At 49.7% G+C, this 21,809-nt stretch overlaps 1 protein-coding gene across 1 annotated transcript in view; it reads left to right on the top strand.

Moving 5' to 3' along the window:
* Positions 1 to 21,809, top strand: part of ST3GAL3 (ST3 beta-galactoside alpha-2,3-sialyltransferase 3) — a 234,131-nt gene that overhangs the window by 196,200 nt on the left and 16,122 nt on the right. Inside the window, 4 exon segments of the mRNA XM_025384323.1 lie at positions 169 to 263; positions 4,320 to 4,383; positions 5,572 to 5,667; positions 5,930 to 6,116. Coding sequence (XP_025240108.1) covers positions 169 to 263; positions 4,320 to 4,383; positions 5,572 to 5,667; positions 5,930 to 6,116 — 442 coding nt within the window.

A 21,809-nucleotide genomic window follows, 5' to 3' on the forward strand; every position in this document is an offset into this window, starting at 1 on the left:
TGTCAAACCCCTCAACAGAAACCCAGTGAACAGGCTGGGCGGAGAGGGGTATGCCAGAATCAGAGGGGGCTTCCAGCCGATCCTTAGCCAAGATGGATGCACAGAAGTGCCACCAGGACTCCACCCTGTTGCGTTTTTGTGATCCTCAACAGTCCTGTTATATTCCAGGTTCTCCAAGCCAGCACCCATGTTCCTGGATGACTCCTTTCGCAAGTGGGCTAGAATCCGGGAGTTTGTGCCGCCTTTTGGGATCAAAGGTCAAGGTATGTTGGGAACCCTGCCCTACATTAACATCTCACCCCCCCCGACTGTCTCCCTATCCTTCAGGATAAGGCTACATCCTCGAAGTCCCCATGCTAAGAATCCACCCTTCCTCTACTCTCAACAAATCTCTACCTTTTTCCCTTCCTTTTTTCACTTTTTTTTTTTTTTTTTTTTTTTTAGATAGAGCCTTGCTCTGTCTCCCAGGCTAAAGTGCAGTGGCATGATCTTGGCTCATGCAATCTCCACCACCTTTAAGATCCTCCTACCTCAGCCTCCTGAGTAGCTGGGACCATAGGCACGCACCACCATGCCTAGCTAATTTTTTCTTTGTATTTTTAGTAGAGACAGGGTTTTATCATGTTGCCCAGGTTGATCTCAGACTCCTGGACTCAAATGATCTGCCCAAAGTGCTGGGGTTATAGGCATGAGTCACCGTGCCCGGCTTCTTCTTTAATGGAATATGTACACAGAGCCCACCACTTTGCCAGGGGCTAAGTATACAACAGTGAAGTGGACAGATTTGGTTCCTCTCCTCAAAAAGCTCCAGTATAGCCGAGATACAGATACTCAGAGTGCAGGGTTCTGGTGAGGGAAGTACAAGGAGCTTTGAGAGCACAGGAAAGGCGTGCCATAGACAGGAACACTAGAGTACTAGGTATAGTAGGGACATTCCCAGAGAGGTAACAGACTGTCCCCCAGGAGTGCCCCATACCCCTCTATCAGCCCATCCTGATGTTTTTCACCTCAACCTCGTCTCCCTTCCAGCCCTTCCTTATCCTGTCCAAGGCTAACCTGTCCCCTGCCCTCTTAGAAACTCCCCTTCTATTGCCTTGGGGACCTCACCCACACAGCTCCCTCCTAACTTAAGACTTTCCCATCCCGAGTAGTTGAACAATTCTGCTTCTTTGTCAAGTTCTGTGCTGTTTCATGGCATGGTGGAAAATAATCTGGACTTATGGGTCAGGCAGAGAGGGATCAGATCCCCATACTTCCTTTTTACTAGCTGTGACCCTGGACAAGTTACCTGTCTGTGCTTTAGTTCCTTCAGCAGTTAAATGGAGAGAATTATACTACTGTGTAAAGTCTTGGTCAGAATTACATAAAATAACAGCTAAAGGGGTGATATCATTTGGCCAGGAGACTCAAGAATACCTGAACCCTCTACTCAGCCAGCCTACCTCTCCCTGAAAAGAAGACAGTGGCCAGGAAAAGCACTTGAACTGGAGCTTTGACCTCAGACCTCCAAGGACAAATCTAATGGGTCAGGTTAAACCATGTGAAGAACACCTTTTCCCTGGGTGCAGGCAGCAAAGAAGACCACTCTTCTCTCTCAAATCTGCACTCGAGACTCAGATGGGATAGCTACAAAGGCCAGGGAAGTTTGCTGTGGAGCCCATCAGCCAGCAAGCAGAGAGCACCTGCTAATGTGTACTCTTTCTGCTGAGGTTCTCCTCCTAGAAAACAAAGCCCAGTCCATATCCTTGACCTTGGCTAATTTTAGTAGCAATACGCTCTTCCTTAAAGGTGAAATTGGAAGTGGGGAAAGGAGGGAATCTGTGGCCTTTCTTAAAGCCCACCATAAGGTATATCTGAAGGCACTTAGTGTAGAACATTGCTTAAAGGTTTGTTTCCCTACCTCATTCTCACTCAACTGGAAGGATTCTCGACCTCATTCTGGAAGGATTAACTGCACCTACTGCCTCCTCTTTCTCACCATTTACTCCTGAAGAACATCTGCATCCCTGCCCATCCCACCCCACCATTCCAGTGAAACTGCTCAGTGTCCTGGAGAAATCCAAGGGATACTTCTCAGTCCTTAACATGACCTCTCGGCTACCTCTACCAGCGTCTCCACCCCTCTCCTTTAAAAAAGTATAAGTTTGTTATTTTTAATTTTGGAGCCATCTTTTCTTTACAAGAAATATTTCAAGCATATAAAAAATACTAGGAATAATGAGCATTGATGTACCTTCTACTCAGCTTAAGAAATAAAACATGAGATACAATTAAAGCTTCTGTGGAGCCCTTCCCACTCCATTCTCTTCCTTCCCCAGGAAGCCATTATTCTTCATTATCCTGGCTTCAGTGTTGGCATTCTTATGCCTTGTTTATGTATATTTGGGACAGGGTCTTGCTTTGTCACCCAGGCTGGAGTGCACTGGCACACACACGACTCACTGCAGCCTCAACTCCCGTGCTCAAGCAATCCTCTCACCTCAGCTCCCCAGGTAGCTGGGACTAAAGCACACACTAGCACTCCTGATTAATTTTTGTATTTTTTTGTAGAAACAGGGTTTAACCATGTTGCCCAAGCTGGTCTCAAACTCCTGAGCTCAAGCAATCCTCCCTCCTTGGCCTCCCAAAGTGCTGGGATTACAGGTGTGAGCCACCACACCCAGCCTTATGTATTTTCACTACATATTTATATTTGTGTATATGTGTATGTATATTCTTCATTTTTTTTGAATATGTTTTTGAGATTTATCTGTATTGATGCATATAGCTCTAGGTCATTGATTTTTTTTAATGGCTGTATAGGATTTCATATACCACATTTAATCTGGTTTTTTTTTGTTTTTGTTTTTTTTTGTTTTTTTTTTTTGGTGGACATTCAGCTTGCCTCCAACATTTTGCTGTAACAAACAGCTCATCAGCGGACACTCTTGCATGTCTCCTGGAGCAAGCGTGTGACTTTGTCAGTGCTCCGCGCCTAGGAGCATAGTTGTAGGATCTTAGTGTATGCACATCTTTGTGGTTATTTGATGTTATTAAGATGCTCTCCATTGTGGTGATACCAGTTTACTTCATTTTTAGGTCTTTATGTACATTATTTTATATCTTCCTAACAACTCCACAAAATAGGAATTACTTTCATTTTAGAGATGAGGAAACTAAAGCTCAAAGAAAGGAAATGATTTATGTAAGGTCACAGAGTATAGCCAGTATTTGACTCCAAAGCCAATACCCTTGCTATTCACTATACATTATATTGTAGTGCTCTCATGATACCAGTTTGGAAGAGCAGTCCTCATTGCCAAAGCCAGAGAGAGGCTGAAGAGATGAGGTCTAAATAGTGGGCACAGGTCTGAGAGCACAGAAGTCACAGGGGTCCTTGCTGAGTGGAGTGCAGGTGGGCAGAGCCAGGCTCAGGGAGTAAAGAGGTGAGGAGGTAAAGTCAGCCTGGCAAAGAGCAGGATTCAGGATTGGCAATGTGAGAGGGAGAAAGTGAGGGAGAGGTGATGTCAGATAATGAGGCACGTGGTGAGCTCTTCAGCTGTTGGTTGTCTCCTTGTTCGTTTCCTGGTATCTGCTGAGTGGGAACACAGAGATAAGCACAAGGTGGTCTCTAGCTCTGAGCAGGTACTCCCATTCCAGGGGAGACCGCATGCTCCAGCTTCCAGGGAAGGCCCTGGCCTAGGAATGCATGCCCTGGGGCCTGACTACAGAGCCTCAGAAAACCAGTTGAGCCTCCCAGAAGCCTGGGAGAGAAGCTGCGTGCCGGTGTTAGGGACGGGCTCCTGGCAGTGATATGCCTGTCTGTTTCCTGCCTTCACTTCCTTTGTCAGGAATAAAGTCAGGGCAGTGGCCCAACGCATTCTCGTGTCCAGAGGTCTCTCTACTTCCACTTTCACTCTAGCCCCCAGGAACTTGTGCCTTCCAGTAGGATTATCTGTAAACGTTTGGTTTTTTTTTTTTTTTTTTTTTTTTGAGACGGAGTTTCACTCAGTCGCCCAGACTGGAGTGCAGTGGTGCGATCTTGGCTCACTGCAAGCTCCGCCTCCCAGGTTCACACCATTCTCCTGCCTCAGCCTCCCAAGTAGCTGGGACTACAGGTGCCCACCACCGCGCCCAGCTAATTTTTTGCAATTTTAGTAGAGACGGGGTTTCACCATGTTAGCCAGGATGGTCTCAATCTCCTGACCTCGTGATCTGCCCGCCTTGGCCTCCCAAAGTGCTGGGATTACAGGCGTGAGCCACCGCACCTGGCCTATCTGTAAACATTTTATAGAAACGTAAGTGACCCTGTAACAGAAACCTCTCTCCTCTGTCTGCAGACAATCTGATCAAAGCCATCTTGTCAGTCACCAAAGAGTACCGCCTGACCCCTGCCTTGGACAGGTGAGCCACACACTGCACAGCCTCCTACCCACCGCTGCCTGGTGGTGTGCAGAGGTGTTGAGGTCCAGCTGGCCTTCCCTGCACATGAGCAGTTTCTCCAGCACATCCACACATGCACATACAGTACACACACAGGGTGGGTGGAGCAGGTAAGTGGTACCACTGCACCTAACTTGCACCCCCATGGGTTGTAAGCACTTGGCAGACATCCCAGTCCTCAGATACCAGAGGTTTGAGGGTAAGAACTGAAGACACTGGGGCTGGGACTAGCCCAGCAATGGGACTGAGGGCCTGGGTGGCAGGGGCAGGTGAAGGGGGCAAAGCTTAAGTCCAGAAGGCAGTGACAGCTCCCAAACCAACAGACCCTAGAGTGGGAAGTGCCAGGGTCAGGGATGGGAGAAGCACTATGAGTAAGCTCCCTAGTGACTGCTGGGAGCCTTGAGTCCTAGAGCCTCCTGTCCTGTTCCTCTTTTCTTCTTTTTTTTTTTTTTTTTTTTTCTTTTTTGAGACAGAGTCTTGCTCTGTCACCGAGGCTGGAGTGCAGTGGTGCGATCTTGGCTCACTACAAGCTCTGCCTCCCAGTTCACGCCATTCTCCTGCCTCAGCCTCCTGAGTAGCTGGGACTACAGGCGCCCGCCACCATGCCCGGTTAATTTTTTGTATTTTTAGTAGAGACAGGGTTTCACCGTTTTAACCAGAATGGTCTCGATCTCCTGACCTTGTGATCCTCCCACCTCGGCCTCCCAAAGTGCTGGGATTACAGGCATGAGCCACCACACCTGGCCTGTTCCCCTTTTCTTGCTTTCCTGGTATAGCCCCAAGCTTGGCCCACTTTTCCCTCTCCCCTGAAGCCTGCCTAAACACCACTACCCCTTGGGGAACCTTTACCCTGGAATGCCATCTTACCAGGGCTCCCTCCTCACTACCCAGGCCTGGCACCCAAGCCTTTCTATGGCCCTGTTTTCCTGGGGAAGTGTCAGGGCCTAGAGATGCTGGAGAGTCTCAGGGCCCAGCTATCCATTGTATGCTTCAAGCCTTCTCTCAGAAATGCTGCCAGAAACCTACTGGTCTTCTTCCTCTATCCCAGCCTGGTCCTGGACAAGGGCATGGGGTCAAGGGCCAAAGGAGCAGGGGAAGAGACCTGGTGGGCAGTTCTCTGTACAGAGGTCTCCGCCTCTCTCCCCTCAGCCTCCGCTGCCGCCGCTGCATCATCGTGGGCAATGGAGGCGTTCTTGCCAACAAGTCTCTGGGGTCACGAATTGACGACTATGACATTGTGGTGAGGTGAGCTCCCCAAAATGGCACCTTGGGTGAGTGTCTTAGCCCTGAGCCCATTGAGAACTGTCTATCTGGCTAGTTGGGCTGGAGGTCAACAGAAGCCTCAAGAACCTGGGTTGGAGGGCTTTGGAACAGACAACTAGGGGTAGCGCCTGGGGAGAATAGGTCCAGGTGACCTGGACTCCTATTCTCCGTGCCTGGGGTATTCTGGGGTCATGGTGCCTTCCCAAACACAGGCCCAGGCTCTGACTGGGCCTGCTCTCTGTAGACTGAACTCAGCACCAGTGAAAGGCTTTGAGAAGGATGTGGGCAGCAAAACGACACTGCGCATCACCTACCCCGAGGGCGCCATGCAGCGGCCTGAGCAGTACGAGCGCGATTCTCTCTTTGTCCTCGCTGGCTTCAAGTGGCAGGACTTTAAGTGGTTGAAATATATCGTCTTCAAGGAGAGAGTGGTAAGCTCTCCTGGCACCACCTCTTGCCCTGGCCTTCCCCAACTCCTAAGCAGTACCGCCCCTTGAATGCAGCAAAGAATGAGTAAGAACCTTCAAAAGAAGCATTAATGAGCCAAAGCTGCAAGTCACCCAATGGCAGCCAAGGGGCAGAAAGGTCAGGAGATTGCCAGGGTTGCTGGCCAAACTCTGGGGGCTGATATGCCTGACACCTGCTACCTGCTTCTAGGTGCCCAGGTGCAGATCCTTCCTTAGCCTTCTGTAGTCAGACCCCAGCAGCCCCAGGGACCCTTCCCTGGCCTTAGATCTCCTGGCTGAGGAAAGCTCTGTCTCTCAGGCCAGCCTTCGTATCACTCCCAATCTTCCCACTCTGCTGCCCTGACATTGTAGCTGCCTCCCTTGCCCCCTCTTCTCCTCTGTAAGTTCTCTCTGACTCTGGTCTTAGGGGTCCCTGCCTTCTTTCTCAGCCTGGGTTCTGCAGGGACAGCAGACCCCTTAACTTCAGAGTGCCAGCTTCCAAGCTTGTAAGTCCTGGCCTCTTTCCACTTTGTACTTTTACCACTGACCATAGCTGAATCCCCAACCTGCCACTGAGTCTGATCATTGGGAATGATCAGGTTCCACTGACTGTTCAAAGCATGTAAGGGTCTGGGCCCATTTCTTTAGGGAGCTTATGTGGCAGAGTAAGGTCAACTGCTCTTTAGGAGACCACCACTGAGTTCCCTCCCAAGACCTCTACTTCCCAGCTCTGGGCCTACAGGGACATCCGTGAACTTGTCCAGGTCCACTCCCCCACAACCAGCTGTCACCAGAAGCCCCAGGGCTGGGGTACTACAGAGCTCAGGCCATTCATCTTCTAATACCCAAGCCTCTTACTAGAGGAGGATGATGACAGACGGCCCTCTGCCTACAGTGAGAAGCTAGTTGTTCTTTCTGAAGGTTTAGAGAAGAGTTGGGAGTGGGAACAGCTTCCCTTGCCTGTAGGGTCTCAGTGCAATTTGGTTTAACTCCACAGCTCTTTCCCAAGCAAGGCCAAGTACAGGCAGTGTCAAGTAGGTAGCAAGCAAGAGAGAAGACAGAAGTCAGGTCCAGAAATTCAGGTAGGTGGGACAGTGGGGAAGGGGAATCCATATCAGAACCAGACTGGATGAGGCACCTGGGCTCCACAGTGTCCAGTCCACCTCCCCAAAGGGGAGGAAAGGGCCAGGCAGCAGAGTGATCGCTTGGCCTTAGCCAGACCCAGCTTCAAGTAGGCCCACTGCCCACACAGACCAGGTAAATAACAGTGGCTCCAGGAGTACCCTACTGTTTTCAGAACCCTGGGAACTGAGACACTAGTGTTTTCAGAGACCCTCTCTTTGCCTTGAGGGCAGTAGAATTAGGATCACAGATAGGCACTTTTAAGGGAGAATGGTAGGAAATAGGGTCTGTCCTGGTGAACCCCAGTGAGCCTAAGGGCTGCTGTCTCACTCACCCTGGCCTTCTGCCATCCTCCTTTCACATCATTTCCTCTGTCACAGCCTCCCTCAGGGCAAGAGCTCCTAAGGGACAGGGCTTGATCCCATTGGTTTTTACCCTTCAGTGCCCAATCACCATAAATGATCTGCAATTGACTCAAACACCAATTCCTACTTCCTACTGGGCAGACTGGGAGAAGCCAGGCAGTTCAAATAAGGCCGGGCCAAAGGGGTGGGTCAGAGCCTGTCGTGGGTGTTATCACATGTTCCTTCCAGGAACACCAAGGTCAGTTAATTCAAGGTTCTTAAAATTCATCCGAGGGAGTAAGGAAAGAAAGAAGAAAAGGAAGGAAGCCAGCTAGAGTCGGAGAACTCACTATACTCAGACTACTCAGGAAGCAGACAGCAGAGCCTTGCTTTTCCCAGGAAGACTGAGGAGCTCTCCACCTGGCCTGGCCTTGGCAGCAGGCAGATTCAAGGTACCAGCATTGCAGGATGAGGCACAGGCACAGGCTCACTCTTGCTGACATCTGTGTTGTCCTGGCCACACCCGGGGCTCTAGGACCAGCCTTGCATTGGTGAGAACTGCTACCCAGGATGGGTGGGGGTGAGTGGGAAGGAGAGAGAGGAGACAGGGAGGACTCCTCTGAATTACCGTGGGCCTTCCTTGGCTCCAAAGTGAAAGATAATTTGGACCTTTAAAGTGAGCTGCCAGAGGAACGCCGGGGTTGCCCGTGGCCTTACCTCCCCCATCTCTCAGAGTGGACCTGCCCAGGCCCTTTGGCCACCCCAGGGACCTCTTCTTTAGTGTCCTTCTCCACCCCAAGCCCAAGGCTAATGCCTTCCCAGGACCTCACCCATGCTTTGCCGTGCTTCCCTGGCATCTGAGACCCAGGAAAATGTGAGAGGGGCTGCTTCTCCAGGTCCCCTCCTGTCTGGTGTCCTAGTCACCAGCTAGTCCTGCTGCTGTAGGGATGTTTCCAGTCATGCCGCCTCTGGGCTGCTGGAGAGCTCTCTGCACCTGTCTGGAGCCTCACCTGCAGAATTCTGGCAGGAGGCAGCTCTGGGTTCTGGAGCCAAGGCCTGGCAGGGCGGGGCTGGAACAGGAATTAGGCCTTAGTCACAGCTGCTTCCTGCCACTTACTACATGAGGAATATGTAGTAAGCCTATAACTTTCTAGTACCCAGGAGTCCTCATAGGATATGGGAAGGGGCAGGGCAAGGGGGAAGATGTAGGAAAGGACGGCCAAACAACCCAGAGCTAACAGCCTGTGCCAGAGCTGGCCTTACTTTCTTGCATCTGAGAACTCTCCTCTTCATTTGTGGCCATTTGGGTCCCTGACTCACTGGACAGTGGCACTGATAACTCCAAACAGGTTACACAAAGGCCTTTTGTCCCCCAGATCCCAGGAGCTGTGGCCAAGCCAGCAAGCAGGTGTAGGAGTTCCCAGCAGGCTGTGTGCTCAGGGCAACTCAGAAGAGCACCAGTGGATGGGCAAGCACAACACAGAAGCTGAGGCTTGGGGAGAGGGTGGAGCCAGGGACATGGGGGTGCGGCCTCTAGCTCTGGTGCAGGCCTTCTCAGAGGTGCCTCTGCAGCCTTCCCAACACACTCACTCACTTATCAGATGTTCATGAGGTATTCTCTTTGCAGGCTCTACACTGGCCCCTGGGAATACAAAGAGGAATTAAGCACTGTTCCCAACCAAAGTAGCTCGCAGTCTAATGAGAGAGATAGTCCCAGAGCTAGAGTTAACAGTACAGTGTGGAGGCTGCCATGATGAGGAAGGCCTAATGCAGCTCTGGGGCAGGTGGAGGACAAAAGAAGGCCTCCTGGAGGAGTCACTCCTGAGCTGGACCCTGAAGGAAGAGTTAGGAGTGAGTGGGCGAAAGGAATTAGAAGCAAAGGGAACAGCATGTGTAGACCCAAGAGACCATGCTCCCTTCAGGAAACTGGAGGTGTGTTGTGTGGATCAAGCATGGCACAATGAGGGTGGTGTGGCAGAGCGTGCTGCCTAATACCCCCAATGCTGTGGCTTGTGCATCCTCTTCCTGGTGTTGGATGAAGGCTGGAGACACCCCATCCACTGTCCAGAGGGCGGAGGCCTGGGGTCTGGAGAGGACAGGACAGGTGAGACGCAGAGCCTCCCATCCCCATCCCTCAGGCCCTGCCCTCCTGCCTTGGCCAGTCTCACCCACTGCGTCTCAGCAGGCCACAGAAGCCCCTGGGAACTGCCTCCCGACCCGATTTGCTGCCTCCTCTTCCTCCTCCCCACTCAAAACTGGAAAGCCAGCCTCGCTGCTGAGCATCTCTGACTGGTCATCAATTCATTGAGGCCCTGGGGCCTAGCCTGGGTGGGTGTGGGGTGGTCCCAGCCTAGCAGTGGGGAGAGGATAGGGCTGGGAGTGGGTCCCTGGACAGCCTTGACACAGCACTTACCCTCCAGCTGTACTTCAGTCCCTGGGAAGAGAGGGAGGAGGGCAGGATCTAAGAGACCAGCCAGGGCCCCACATTCAAGCACAGGGAGACTGAGTCCCTGATTTTAGAAAGACAACATGGCTTAAGAGGGGAAAGTGGCTTAGGCCTTGGAGTTACACAGATGTGGGTTTAAGTTTAGACTCTCATTTACTAGTGGGCTACCTCTTAGGCACTAAATCTAACCTCCTTAGATTTAGTGTCATTGATACAGTAGATGAGGAGTGCTGTGTATCTTTCAGGGTTATTTTTAAAATTAGATAAGATGAAATCTAGCCGGGCGCGGTGGCTCAAGCCTGTAATCCCAGCACTTTGGGAGGCCGAGACGGGCGGATCACGAGGTCAGGAGATCGAGACCATCCTGGCTAACACGGTGAAACCCCATCTCTACTAAAAATACGAAAAATTAGCCGGGCGTGATGGCGGGCACCTGTAGTCCCAGCTACTCGGGAGGCTGAGGCAGGAGAATGGCACGAACCCAGGAGGTGGAGCTTGCAGTGAGCTGAGATCCAGCCACTGCACTCCAGCCTGGGCGACAGAGCGACACTCCGTCTCAAAAAAAAAAAGAAAAAAAAAGATGAAATCTAGAAGCATCTAGCATAGAGAACTTAGTTCTCAGTCTATAGCAAATAGTAATGTTATTTATTTATTTATTTTTTATCGCTGGTGGTGATTTTGCTGTTAGAAAAGCCCAATTATCCCAGGGAGCGAAGCACTTTTCTTTCAGGCTGTAGGGCTTGACCTAGGAGGTGACCCAGAAGCAGGGGTCAGAGGCCAGGCCTAGAGGAGGGAGAGACAAGGAGCCTCCTAGTGAAAGGCAGCAGGGCTGGACTAATCCATAGGGCAGAAGGGGCCACCACATCCCCAAATGTAAGGCTTCTTATTGGACCAGGCCCGAATGGGGATTGAATGATGTCCACCTGCACCTTCACCTGTTCCCTGCACTTTCACCAGCCTGAGAGGGATGCAGAGCCTTAGTGTGGACTCTGTCCTGGGAGACTCAGTGCAGGCCTCCTGCTGCCTAGCCAGCATTCACCACCCAGCCCAGGCTTCTCACCAAGCCTCTGAGACCAGCTCTTCGAGGATTCTCCACTATTGCTCTTCTGCCTTCAGATAAAAATGCTCAAGAATGGGGACTCCCTCAGCTCCTCTTCCTCACTGTCTTCTGTAAGCTCTTGGTCACTGCCTCATAATTATTACCATTGTCATTCTCCTCCTCCTGCTCCCCTTCCCACCACTCTTCCTCCCCACCCCCCGCTCCTCTTCCCACCACTCTCCCTCCCCCTCCTCCTGCTCCTCTTCCTGCCACTCTCCCTCCCCCTCCTCCTGCTCCTCTTCCTGCCACTCTTCCTCCCCCTCCTCCTGTTCCTCTTCCTGCCACTTTCCCCTCCTCCTGCTCCTATTCCTGCCACTCTCCCTCCCCCTCCTCCTGCTCCTCTTCCCACCACTCTTCCTCCTCCTCCTGCTCCTCTTCCTGCCACTCTTCCCCCTCCTCCTCCTGTTCCTCTTCCTGCCACTCTTCCCCCTCCTCCTCCTGTTCCTCTTCCTGCCACTCTTCCCCCTCCTCCTCCTGCTCCTCTTCCCACCACTCTTGTTCCTCTCCTTGCTTCTTTTCCTTCCCTTTGCTCTCCTCTTCCTTCTGTCATCACTATCATTATCATCATAGCTGTCACTTATTAAGCTTTTCAGTTTATCAGCTTTCCTTGAATTCATTCAGTTCTCATAATGACCTTATGGCTAGGTACTGTTATTATCCCCATGCTAGAGATTAAGAAACTAGGGTACAGAGAGGATGTGTTACTTGTGTAAGGTCACACAACTAGTTAAGTGGTAGAGCCTAATTCAAACTCAGATCTCACTGCCTCAGGGATCTTCCTAAGAAATAAATCTGACCACATACCTTCCTGGTTAGAATCCTCCATCAGTCAGCTCCTATCTGCCGTGGTCTGTGAGGATGGTAAGAACTACCATTTACTGAACTCTTCTCTATGCCAGGCCCTGGACGATGTGGTTTATATGCATCCTCTCAGCCGGCCATCTCCACAACCCTACAAGGCAGGTACTCTGAGTAGTAGTAAGCGGTAGGGCCGCATTTTGGACCGAAGGTGTCTCACTTTAACCATTGCACTGTAACACCTCCCATTTATTCATTGATTCAGCAAATCCAAAGCAATCACCAACATCACATGGAGTCCCGTTCTTCAAGCACAGTCTCGCTCACTCAACAGCTCCCTTTCCCAGTGCTTTCCTTCACATCCAGCCAGTCCAGTACCAGGGACTGAATGTCACCCAAGGGAGAGAAGCTACAGCCGAGGTAGTAACACATGGTGTTACCTTAGTAGCATCTCAGTGCTGCTTCCCATTCCTGTGTCCTGTCCCTGGTCCTTGATCATCTCAGATCTTTACCCTCATCATCTTCCATTCCGCTGTACCTCCATCCTATTCCAAAGAAACTGCGTGTCCAGCTGCACAGGGAAAATAAAGGTTGTCACCAGCCAAAAACTCTCAGCTTCCTGCTTCCCATCTACAAACATACCTGCATCCCCATTCATCCCTGCTTCCTCCTCTGCCATCCCTCCTGTGCCTCTGCCTTTCATGGTCAGTTCTCTCCTGTCCTGGATGCCATCTCCTTTCACCTTCTCAGGACTGTCTTCTTTCCTTTGTCTCCTTTCTCACCTCTTTGCCGGGTCCTCCTCTCACATCTATGAATGTATTTGGGTCTCTTTCACCTTAAAAATAAAAGCCCTCTCTTTAGCTTATGTTCACCTCTCTTCTCTTCTCTTTCAAGTTTCTGGGAAAAGTCATCGCCTGTTCCAGTGTCTGCCTGTTTGCCGTCTGTTTCTCCGCCTCTCCATCCTGCCTTCCAAAACCACTCTCACCTGGCAGTGACCTTCTGACTCTAAATCCAGCAGACTCAACTTCAACTCAGTTTCAGCTCCACAGCACAGAACTCCGTGATCTGGCCCCTTCCAAGCCTTCCCTTCTCCTTGCCACTCTTTTTTTTTTTTCTTTCTTTTTTTAAATGGAGTCTTGCTCTGTCACCCAGACAGGAGTGCAGTGGCATGATCTCAGCTCGCTGAAACCTCTGCCACCCCCTCCAGGTTCAAGCCATTCTCCTGCCTCTGCCTCCCAAGTAGCTGAGATTACAGGTGCCCACCACCACACCTGGCTAATTTTTGTATTTTTAGTAGAGATGGGGTTTCATCATGTTGGCCAGGTTGCTCTCAAACTCCTGACCTCAGGTGATCCGCCTGCCTCGGCGTCCCAAAGTGCTGGGATTACAGGTGTGAACCACTGCACCCAACCCTTGCCACTCTTTATCACCCAGCATGTCCTCTCCACTCTGGCCTATTTCGTGCCTCCATGTTCTACCCGTTCGCCTGCCCATGGATGTATGAGATGCCCCTCTTCCTGTCCTGTTGATCTCTGTAAGGCCATCACCTCCAGCAGTGTTTGAGGCATAGTTGGTATACATAAGAGAATAAGCACATGTGGAAACTGAGGCCCAGAGTGCAGCAGTACCTTCGAGGAGAGTCGGGATTCTAACTCCAAACTCTGCCTCTCAGTCAGGCTGTTTCCTCTCGGCGAGGCTGCCTCCTTTCATTGCCCTGGAAGGTCTTTCTTTCTTTTAGGTTCAGACCCTCGCATCCTTTTGCTCTCTTCTTGCCTCTCCAGGGCATCTCTTTCCTCTTAGCCATATTTGATCTTCTTTATGCAGTTCCGAGATCATTCTCCTTGATAAAGAAATAAGAACTGAACAGTCCCTGGCACTCTGCCTTTCAGTTGCCTGTTGGCATCACACAGACCGCCCCAAGCCGGCTCTTCTTTTTGTTCATCGCTTTTTTTCCAAATATAGCTTTCAAAAAGTTTTCTGACTCTCTCCTCGTAGCATACATCAAAATTCCAAATGGACTAAAAAGTGAAATATAAAAATATAACCAAAGGGAAGTTTAAAGTAAGGATAGAAATCAAATTCCTGGAGGGAAAGAACTTTCAAGACACAGAAGTGCTAGAAGAAATCAAATTTGATAACATATTAGAATTTCAAGTTAACACAAAAAGACTGCCGCACAACTTTGAAAAAACATATTTAGAACATATGGCAGGCAAAGGGTTATTATGAGAGTTAACAAGAAAACCATTAGAATGCCAGCAGATAATGGACAGGAAACTGAACAGATCACACAGAAAGAAAGATAACTAGTGAACAACAGAAATATGTTTAACTTTCCTAGCAGTCAGAGAAATTCATGTAAAGGAAACAGGCTGCCATTTATCACCTACCATGTTTTCAAATAACGTGTTAAATTATCCTACATGATGCTGCATGAGTGCAATGACAGGTGTATCAAAGGCTACTGGTCGGAGTACAAATAGGGACCAGCTTTTTGGAAAGGAAATGGAACTTGGTACCGAGAGCGATCACCCAGAGGAAAGAAAAGTCAGTGCACAAAGATTTTTATTGTAATGTTACTTTATATTTTGTAGTGTTATTTATAATAGCCAAATCCAAATATTACCTAAGGGTTTTTTTTTTTTTAATGTGAGTTATGGTCTCACTACGTGATGGAGTATAAAGCAGTAGCACGGCAGTCCTGCCGAGGGTGTGGGCACCTGGACCAGCCAGCGCAGCTGCTATCCCCAAACCTTCAGTGCAGGTAGGATCAGCAGGTAAAGCACTGGCCTCAGTGTTAGGAACTGAAAACAAATCTCTTCTTCTGCCACATCTTTGAGTTTCATTTTCCTCTTCTATAAAATGGAAATCATGAAAGCTTCCCTGCATAGCTACCTGTTATTCTGCTGTAAGAACTAGTAGGACGATGCACAGGACACCAGTGACACACTGTGCTCATCTGCAATGACATTCGCCTTCTGAGAAGTGAGAATAAGCACAAAAAATATTGCCTGCCCACTGGGCAGAATCCCAAACCACAGGACGAGGAGTGAGTGTGTCGGCGAGAGCAACAGGGCCTGGGCCTAAGGGTACAGATGCCACCTGATCAGGAGGGTCCTGCCACCTTGTTTCTTGGCCTTCAGGATACCGATGAACATGCATGTTTTGGGCATAGAGAACAACGTTGGCAAAGAGCATGGTGTATTTAGTGAATTAAAAATAATTCAGTATAACGAGTGTGGCATGGGCATGGTACTGCCCTTGACCTGAGAGAGGCATCTGCCCTAGGCCCCACTGTGGCCCTCCTCTGACTACAGCCTTTGCCATGGAGTAAAGAGGAATATGCAGGGCCAAGAGGGATGTGCCCACCCCAGGCCCATCTGCCTTGAGAGACCACTATCAGGTAATGGAGACCTCAGAATTTCTTGCCCTAAGAGTGCCAAGTCCAAGTCCACTTCCATCTTCTTGAGGGCAGAATATAACTCTCTGTGCGTACCCTAAGCCCAAGGAGGGTATCTGCAGAGGCTGTGAGCAGAGCTTGGATGTGTGGAGTGAGGAGGAGTCTACACACATGCACAGACTTCTTCTTTTTTTTTTTTTTTTTTTTTTTTTTGAGACAGGGTCTTACTCCGTTGCCCAGGCTGGAGTCACACGATCTCGGCTCACTGCAGCCTTGACCTCCCTGGGCTCTGGTAATCCTCCCACCTCAGTCTTCCTAGTAGCTGGGGCTATAGGTCCTCACCACTACACCTGACTAATATATATATATATTTTTTTTTGGAGAGGGGTTTTGCACAAGACTTCTTATGGTATGGGATGGGACCAGGGGTGGGAGTTGGGCTGGACCACCATGGTCCAGCACAACAGATCCCCAGGGTCAGGATTCCAAACTCAAACCTGTCCTTCTAGGACATTTTTCAAGGAAGGAGATATATATATATATATATGTATTTTTTTTTTTAAACAAGGTCTGGCTATATCACCCAGGCTGGAGTGCAGTGGTGCGATCTTGGCTTACTGCAGCCTCCGCCTTCTGGGCCCCTGCCATCCTCCCACCTCAACCTCCCAAGTAGCTGGGGACTACAGGTGTGCGCCACCGTGACTGGCTAATTTTTGTATTTTTTTGCGGAGACGGAGTTTCACCATGTTGCCCAGGCTGGTCTCCAACTCCTCAGTTCAAGTGATCTGCCCACCTCAGCCTTGCAGGGTGCTAGAATATATTTAGCAGCTTGATAACTTGCCTCATAACTTTGAGGTATTTAAAATTAAATTTTAGACATGTGATATGTATATAATACACCCATTTGTAGTTTTGTCCTTGGCCCAACAATGTTAGGGGTGGACCTACATGGATATGGTGGCAGTGGCTGGAAATGAAGCTAGCTGATCAGGGGACAGATGGTGAAGGATCTTAAAAGCCAAAGTCTCATCAAGGAACCTGGACCTTATCCTGAGGACCAGTAATAGCAGAAGCTAACAAGTACTGACTTTGTGCCAGACATATTATATGCATGACTTTAAACTGTCATAACACAAAAACACTATAAAGGAGAGCTAGTATTACTGCATAGGAGAGGGTAATGAGACTTTGAAGGGTAAAGGACATGCTTCGGGACACAGAGTTAGAGTAGTTGGGGGTGTGAGGGTTCACAGTCAGACCTGCACTCTTTAATTGTCAACGCAAGCTGTTGCAGTGGGCAGTGGAAAGCCACGGAAGATTTTAAGCCCAAGAGTGTCAAGATCAGATTTGTGCAGGGATTGAATGAACTGAAGGGAAAGCAAGAGGGAGTCAGAGCTGATGGCTGTTAGAGTGACCCCAGGAGAGTTGGTGGCCCACCCTAAGGCAGTAGCAGCAGGGAGCATAGGCGTGGACATATCTGCCTACTCTTGCTGTGAAAGCCTACCACGGTTAATGTCTACTCCCAGACCTGTGAGCACACCAGGAAACATTCTCTCAGGAGCCTGGTGGGGAAAGTGCTTCCTTCCCAGATGTTTTCCCCATTGCTCCTGGATGTTCTGACAAGAGCGGAACAGGTTGCATCAGCAGGAGTCTGGCAGCCCCACACAGAGGAGCTGGGTCCAGACTTGACTGAGGCAGGGGCATTCCTGAAGGAGGAGGGATTCAACAAGGAATGCAGCCCACAGCTGGCCTTGAGGAGAAGCCAGACCATGCCAGGCCAGCAGCACTGGCTGGCCTTATAGGCCTCTGTTGTGTCCTGTGGATTGGGGAAATGAGATGTGAGAGGCCTTGGGCCAGATGTGGACACTTGCAGGCACAGGCCTTGTGGAATAGGACTGTGTGCTGGCAGCAGGCCTGGCAGTGTCTCCAGCAGCAGGCAGACCTCCCTGCGGGGAGCCAGGGGGAAGGCTGGCTCTCCCATTCAAATGCATGCACGCGTGCAGGTGTGGATGTGTCCTGGCCTCTCCGGTGGCTGACGCTGCTGACCACACCCTCCGCTTCACTCTCCTGCTCTCTGTGACACTCACTATAATCATAATAAGTAAGATTTATTGAGCTTGCTGTATACCAGACCCCGTGCCAGATGCTGTAAAATGCACAGCATCTCTATCCTTACAGCTATCTGGGAAGTAGGTCTTATCAGCCCTGTTGTATGCACAAGGAACTTGAGGTGTAAAGAGAGGACACAATGTGCCCCGGGTCACAGAGATGTGGAGCTGGAATTGAGCCTCTGTTTTTCACACTCCAAAGCCTCTGCAGTGGTACACAGATGTTCTGTGTATGTGCCTGTGTACGTGTTTCTGAGAAGAGGAGTTAAACAGCTTTTTTTTTAGGAAACAGGCTGAGGTTTTGTTGGTACTTGATGTTTTTGTGGCTGGGGAAACACGGAAATGCCCAAACCATATCTTAGTCTTACTGTTTCTCCTTTCCCCGAAATCTCTGAGGAAACTACACCAGGACAGTGGCAGATGAGAAAGAATAAAAGGAGCGCTGGACTGGTGCTGTGTTGGGCTCCCAGTTCTCCAGTGCAGGGCTCCCTGGGGTTTGTGACCTAAAACAGGGCTCCTTCCCCCAGGGTCCCAATATGACTCTCAGCCGCTGCTGGCGGAGTTAGAACCTAGGGCAGTAAGACCTCAGCGCAGTGAGCCACGAAGGGCAGAGGCAGAGGTGGCCTGCTCCAAGGAGGAGGCCTGCCCAGCTCACTCACTGCCACGCAGAGGCAGCAAGTCAGGAAGGGCTGCCTATGTGGGAGAGAATTTTCATCTCACACCAGTAATCATGACACACTCAGTATCCTCAAATCTAAGCAGTCATATCAGGCATTTCTCCTCCCAGGAAAGAGTAAAGATGAGAAGAGAGGTGGCAGCTTTCCCCTCCCCATCAGATCGCCAAGGGGATTGAGTTAATCACATTTACTACCGTTTGAGATAGTGGTTTAAATCCAGGACTTATAGCATGTGGAACAGACCAAGAGGGATTGTTTCAGAGAGGGCATCTCATGTGCGGAAAACCAGGTTGTGAAGTCAAACGCAGCGCAGATTCTCGCCAGCTGTGCGTGTACCCTAACAAGTCCCCTCACCTCTCTGGGCCTCAGTACCCTCTGAAAAATGGGACTGGGCACCAGAGAGACTCCTGAGAGCTCCCTTAGTGCTCTTAGAGGAGAGAGGGGAGGTCTCCTTTATCTTTGACCCCTAACCCCTCAGACTTCCAGAGGTGGGAACTGCAGCGATGATATAAATGGTGTGGCGGAAAGAATGCCGTTTTGGAGTCAGGACACTCGGGTTTCAATCCACTTGCAGCCACCTGCAGGCTGCTTGACCTTGAACATGTTTCATCTTGGGGCCTGTACCTGTGAAGTGGGTGAAAGTTAAAGAGATAATAAAGTAACCCTTGTGAAGCCAGCCTGGAGCCTCCTCACACACGCCCCCAGCTGTGCCCAATCCTGGTTCCCCCTGCTCCTCCCGAGCAGCCCCTGTGCTTTCTCCCTCCTCTTCAGGTGTGTGCGGGGCAGGCACGGGCAGGAACCCCAGGTGGGAAGCTGTTGGGGCCTGCTGGGCCTGGAGAAGGGACAGGGGCTGTGCGGTGCTTGGCACAGGCTGGCACCTGCCGTTCCTGTCGGTCCACATCTGGCCCACCCAAGAGGGGCTTCCCCTCAGCTATGCCTAAGGTCTTGACTATTTCTCCACCCTTCCCTTTCCTACTGTCTCCCACCATCCCTCCTTTTACCTCCCTTACACACACCCCACTTCTGGAGACAGGAACAGGAAAAACTGGGGTCGGCTTGCTCAGCCTGATGGGCTGAAACCGAAGTTTGCCACCAGGGCCCATCTTTTGAACTGGCCTTTGGAAGACAGTTTGCCAGAGAAAGAGATGTTGCCACAGAGGTGGGAGCCATGAGGAGGGAGTGGCTGGAACAGAGACAGTCCACCAAAGGAGCAGCAGCAGAAGAGGCTGAAGAGCTGCTGGTCACTGGGGGCCCTGGGTGGAGATCAGATCTCCTTTAGTAACCATCACTGATGCCTCTTTGTTGCCTGTGCTGGGCCAGGCCCTGGGCTACAGAGGTGAATCAGATGTGAGCCCCTGCCCTGTGGAGCTAGTGTGCACTCAGCCTGGATTGGCTCATTTAATTCTTGCAATAGTTTGTAAGCTAAATAGTCATGGTGTCCCTCGTTTATCCATAAGGAAATGGTACATTCCTTGCCCAGGATCTGCACATGGTGAGTGAGCAGAGCTGAAGTTAAATCCGAGGACCAAGGATCTGAACTCCATATTTTACCACCTCTTGAAGGTTAGATGTCAGTTCTGCCTTGGGGTGGAGGAGGTCAGGAAAGACATAAAGGAGAAGCAGCTGCTGAGTCTTAGAAATTAGATGGGTCATGTGGATAGAGGTGGGAAGGACATTAGAGACAAGGAGCAGCATCAGCAAAAGTGTAGGGCATGAATTAGCAAGTGGGGACTTCAGATGGACAGACTGAAACAAGAGACAGATGGGTTACTGGCTAAAAGGCTCAGCTCTTCTGTAGGCAGTGGTGATGTGATCTGATTTGTACATGGAAAATCATTCTGGCAGAGAGAAAGTGGTTTGAGAGGTCAGGTGCAGTGGCTCACGCCTGTAATCCCAACACTTTGGGAGGCTGAGGTGGGCGGATCCCCTAAGGTCAGGAGTTCGAGACCAGCCTGGCCAACATGGTGAAACCCCATCTCTACTAAAAATACAAAAATTAGCTGGGCATGGTGGCATGCACCTGTAATCCCAGCTACTCAGGAGACTGAGGCAGGAGAATTGCTTGAACCCGGGAGATGGAGGTTGCAGTGAGCCGAGATCATGCCACTGCACTCCAGCCTGGGCAGCAAAGCGAGACTGTCTCAAAAAAAAAAGAAAAGAAAGTGGTTTGGGAGGCAGAGGCAGCCCATCGTAGGCACTCATTAATGCTCACTGAATAAGTGAATAGAATTTTACAGTCATGTGTTGTGTACCATTTATGTTTCAGTTTCAGTTGCTCTACTGGGCTTTGGGGTGTTTAGCAGTCAAAAAGACAGACAATGTAAATGGCCAGTCATTAGGATAGTCCAGATGAAAGATGATAAGACCTGCCCTGGAAGTGGTGGCAGTGGGTTTGGGATCAAGGGATGGATATGTAGGGTTCTAAGTAGATAGACTCAAAAGAACTTGATGACCAGCAGCACAAGATAAGATGGACTGGAAAGGTGTAGGAGAATCTCAAGTCAATTCCCAGGTTGCTGGTTTGGAAGACTGGAGGGACAGTAGAGGATAGGGAACAAGGAGAAGGAAGAGGTCTGGGGAAACTAGAAACAATTTAGACATCCAACAACAGTGTTGGTTACATACATTATGGTACATCTATAAGACAAAATTCCTTTTTTTTTTAGACAGGGACTTTCTCTTTCCCCCAGGCTAGAGTACAGTGGCTCAATCACGGCTCACTGCAGCCTAGAATTCCTGAACTCAAGCGATCCTCCCACCTCAGCCTCCCAGGTGGCTGGGACCACAGCCGCATGCCCAGCTAATTATTCTATTTCTTGTAAAGACACTGTCTCACTACATTGCCCAGGTTGGTATTGAATTCCTGGGCTCAAGTAATCCTCCCACTGCCAAAGTACCAGGATTACAGGCATGAGCCAGCCACCTCACCTGGCCCAAAATTCTTAGAAGATACCATTTCGATAACTATGACATTCTTTTACATAAATGTATCATTTAATGAAACCTCTGTTGTAAACTTTTGGATTTTTTTCTGTTTTTTCACTTTTGTAAGTAATACTGTAATAAAGAGCTTTTTACAAAGGTCTTCATTTTGATTATTTTTAGAAGGAAAATTTTGAGGTCATAAGATACAGACAGCTTTGAGGCCTTTGACACACAGATTGTGTTTTAGAAAGGCTGTGCCAGATTTATTCCTGTAACAGTCCAGGAGAATTTTCCCTCAGCAGACTACCACCAGCACCAAGATTTAGATACACAAATATACACATACACAGATTTTAGTGGTTAAAAAAATAATAACTTGTTATTTTAATGTGCATTTCTTTGTCATTAGTGAGTTAAAGTTTTCCATGCTTTATTAACCTTTTGTTTGTGTGCTTTACCCATTTTTATGGGGCCTCATTGATTCTTCATGAGGTTTTAAAATATGCATTTCTTACTATTTGTGACAAAATTTTTACCACTTTTTTGCTTCCCTCTCTATACTATCTTGCTTTTTTTTTTTTTTTTTTTTTTTTTTTTTTTTTTTTTTTTTTGAGACGGAGTCTCACTGTGTCTCCCAGGCTGGAGTGCAGTGGCCGGATCTCAGCTCACTGCAAGCTCCGCCCCCCGGGTTCACGCCATTCTCCCGCCTCAGCCTCCGGAGTAGCTGGGACTACAGGCGCCCGCCACCTCGCCCGGCTA

The sequence above is a fragment of the Theropithecus gelada genome, chromosome 1 (genome assembly GCF_003255815.1).
Source record: "Theropithecus gelada isolate Dixy chromosome 1, Tgel_1.0, whole genome shotgun sequence".
NCBI classification, from domain to species: domain Eukaryota; kingdom Metazoa; phylum Chordata; class Mammalia; order Primates; family Cercopithecidae; genus Theropithecus; species Theropithecus gelada.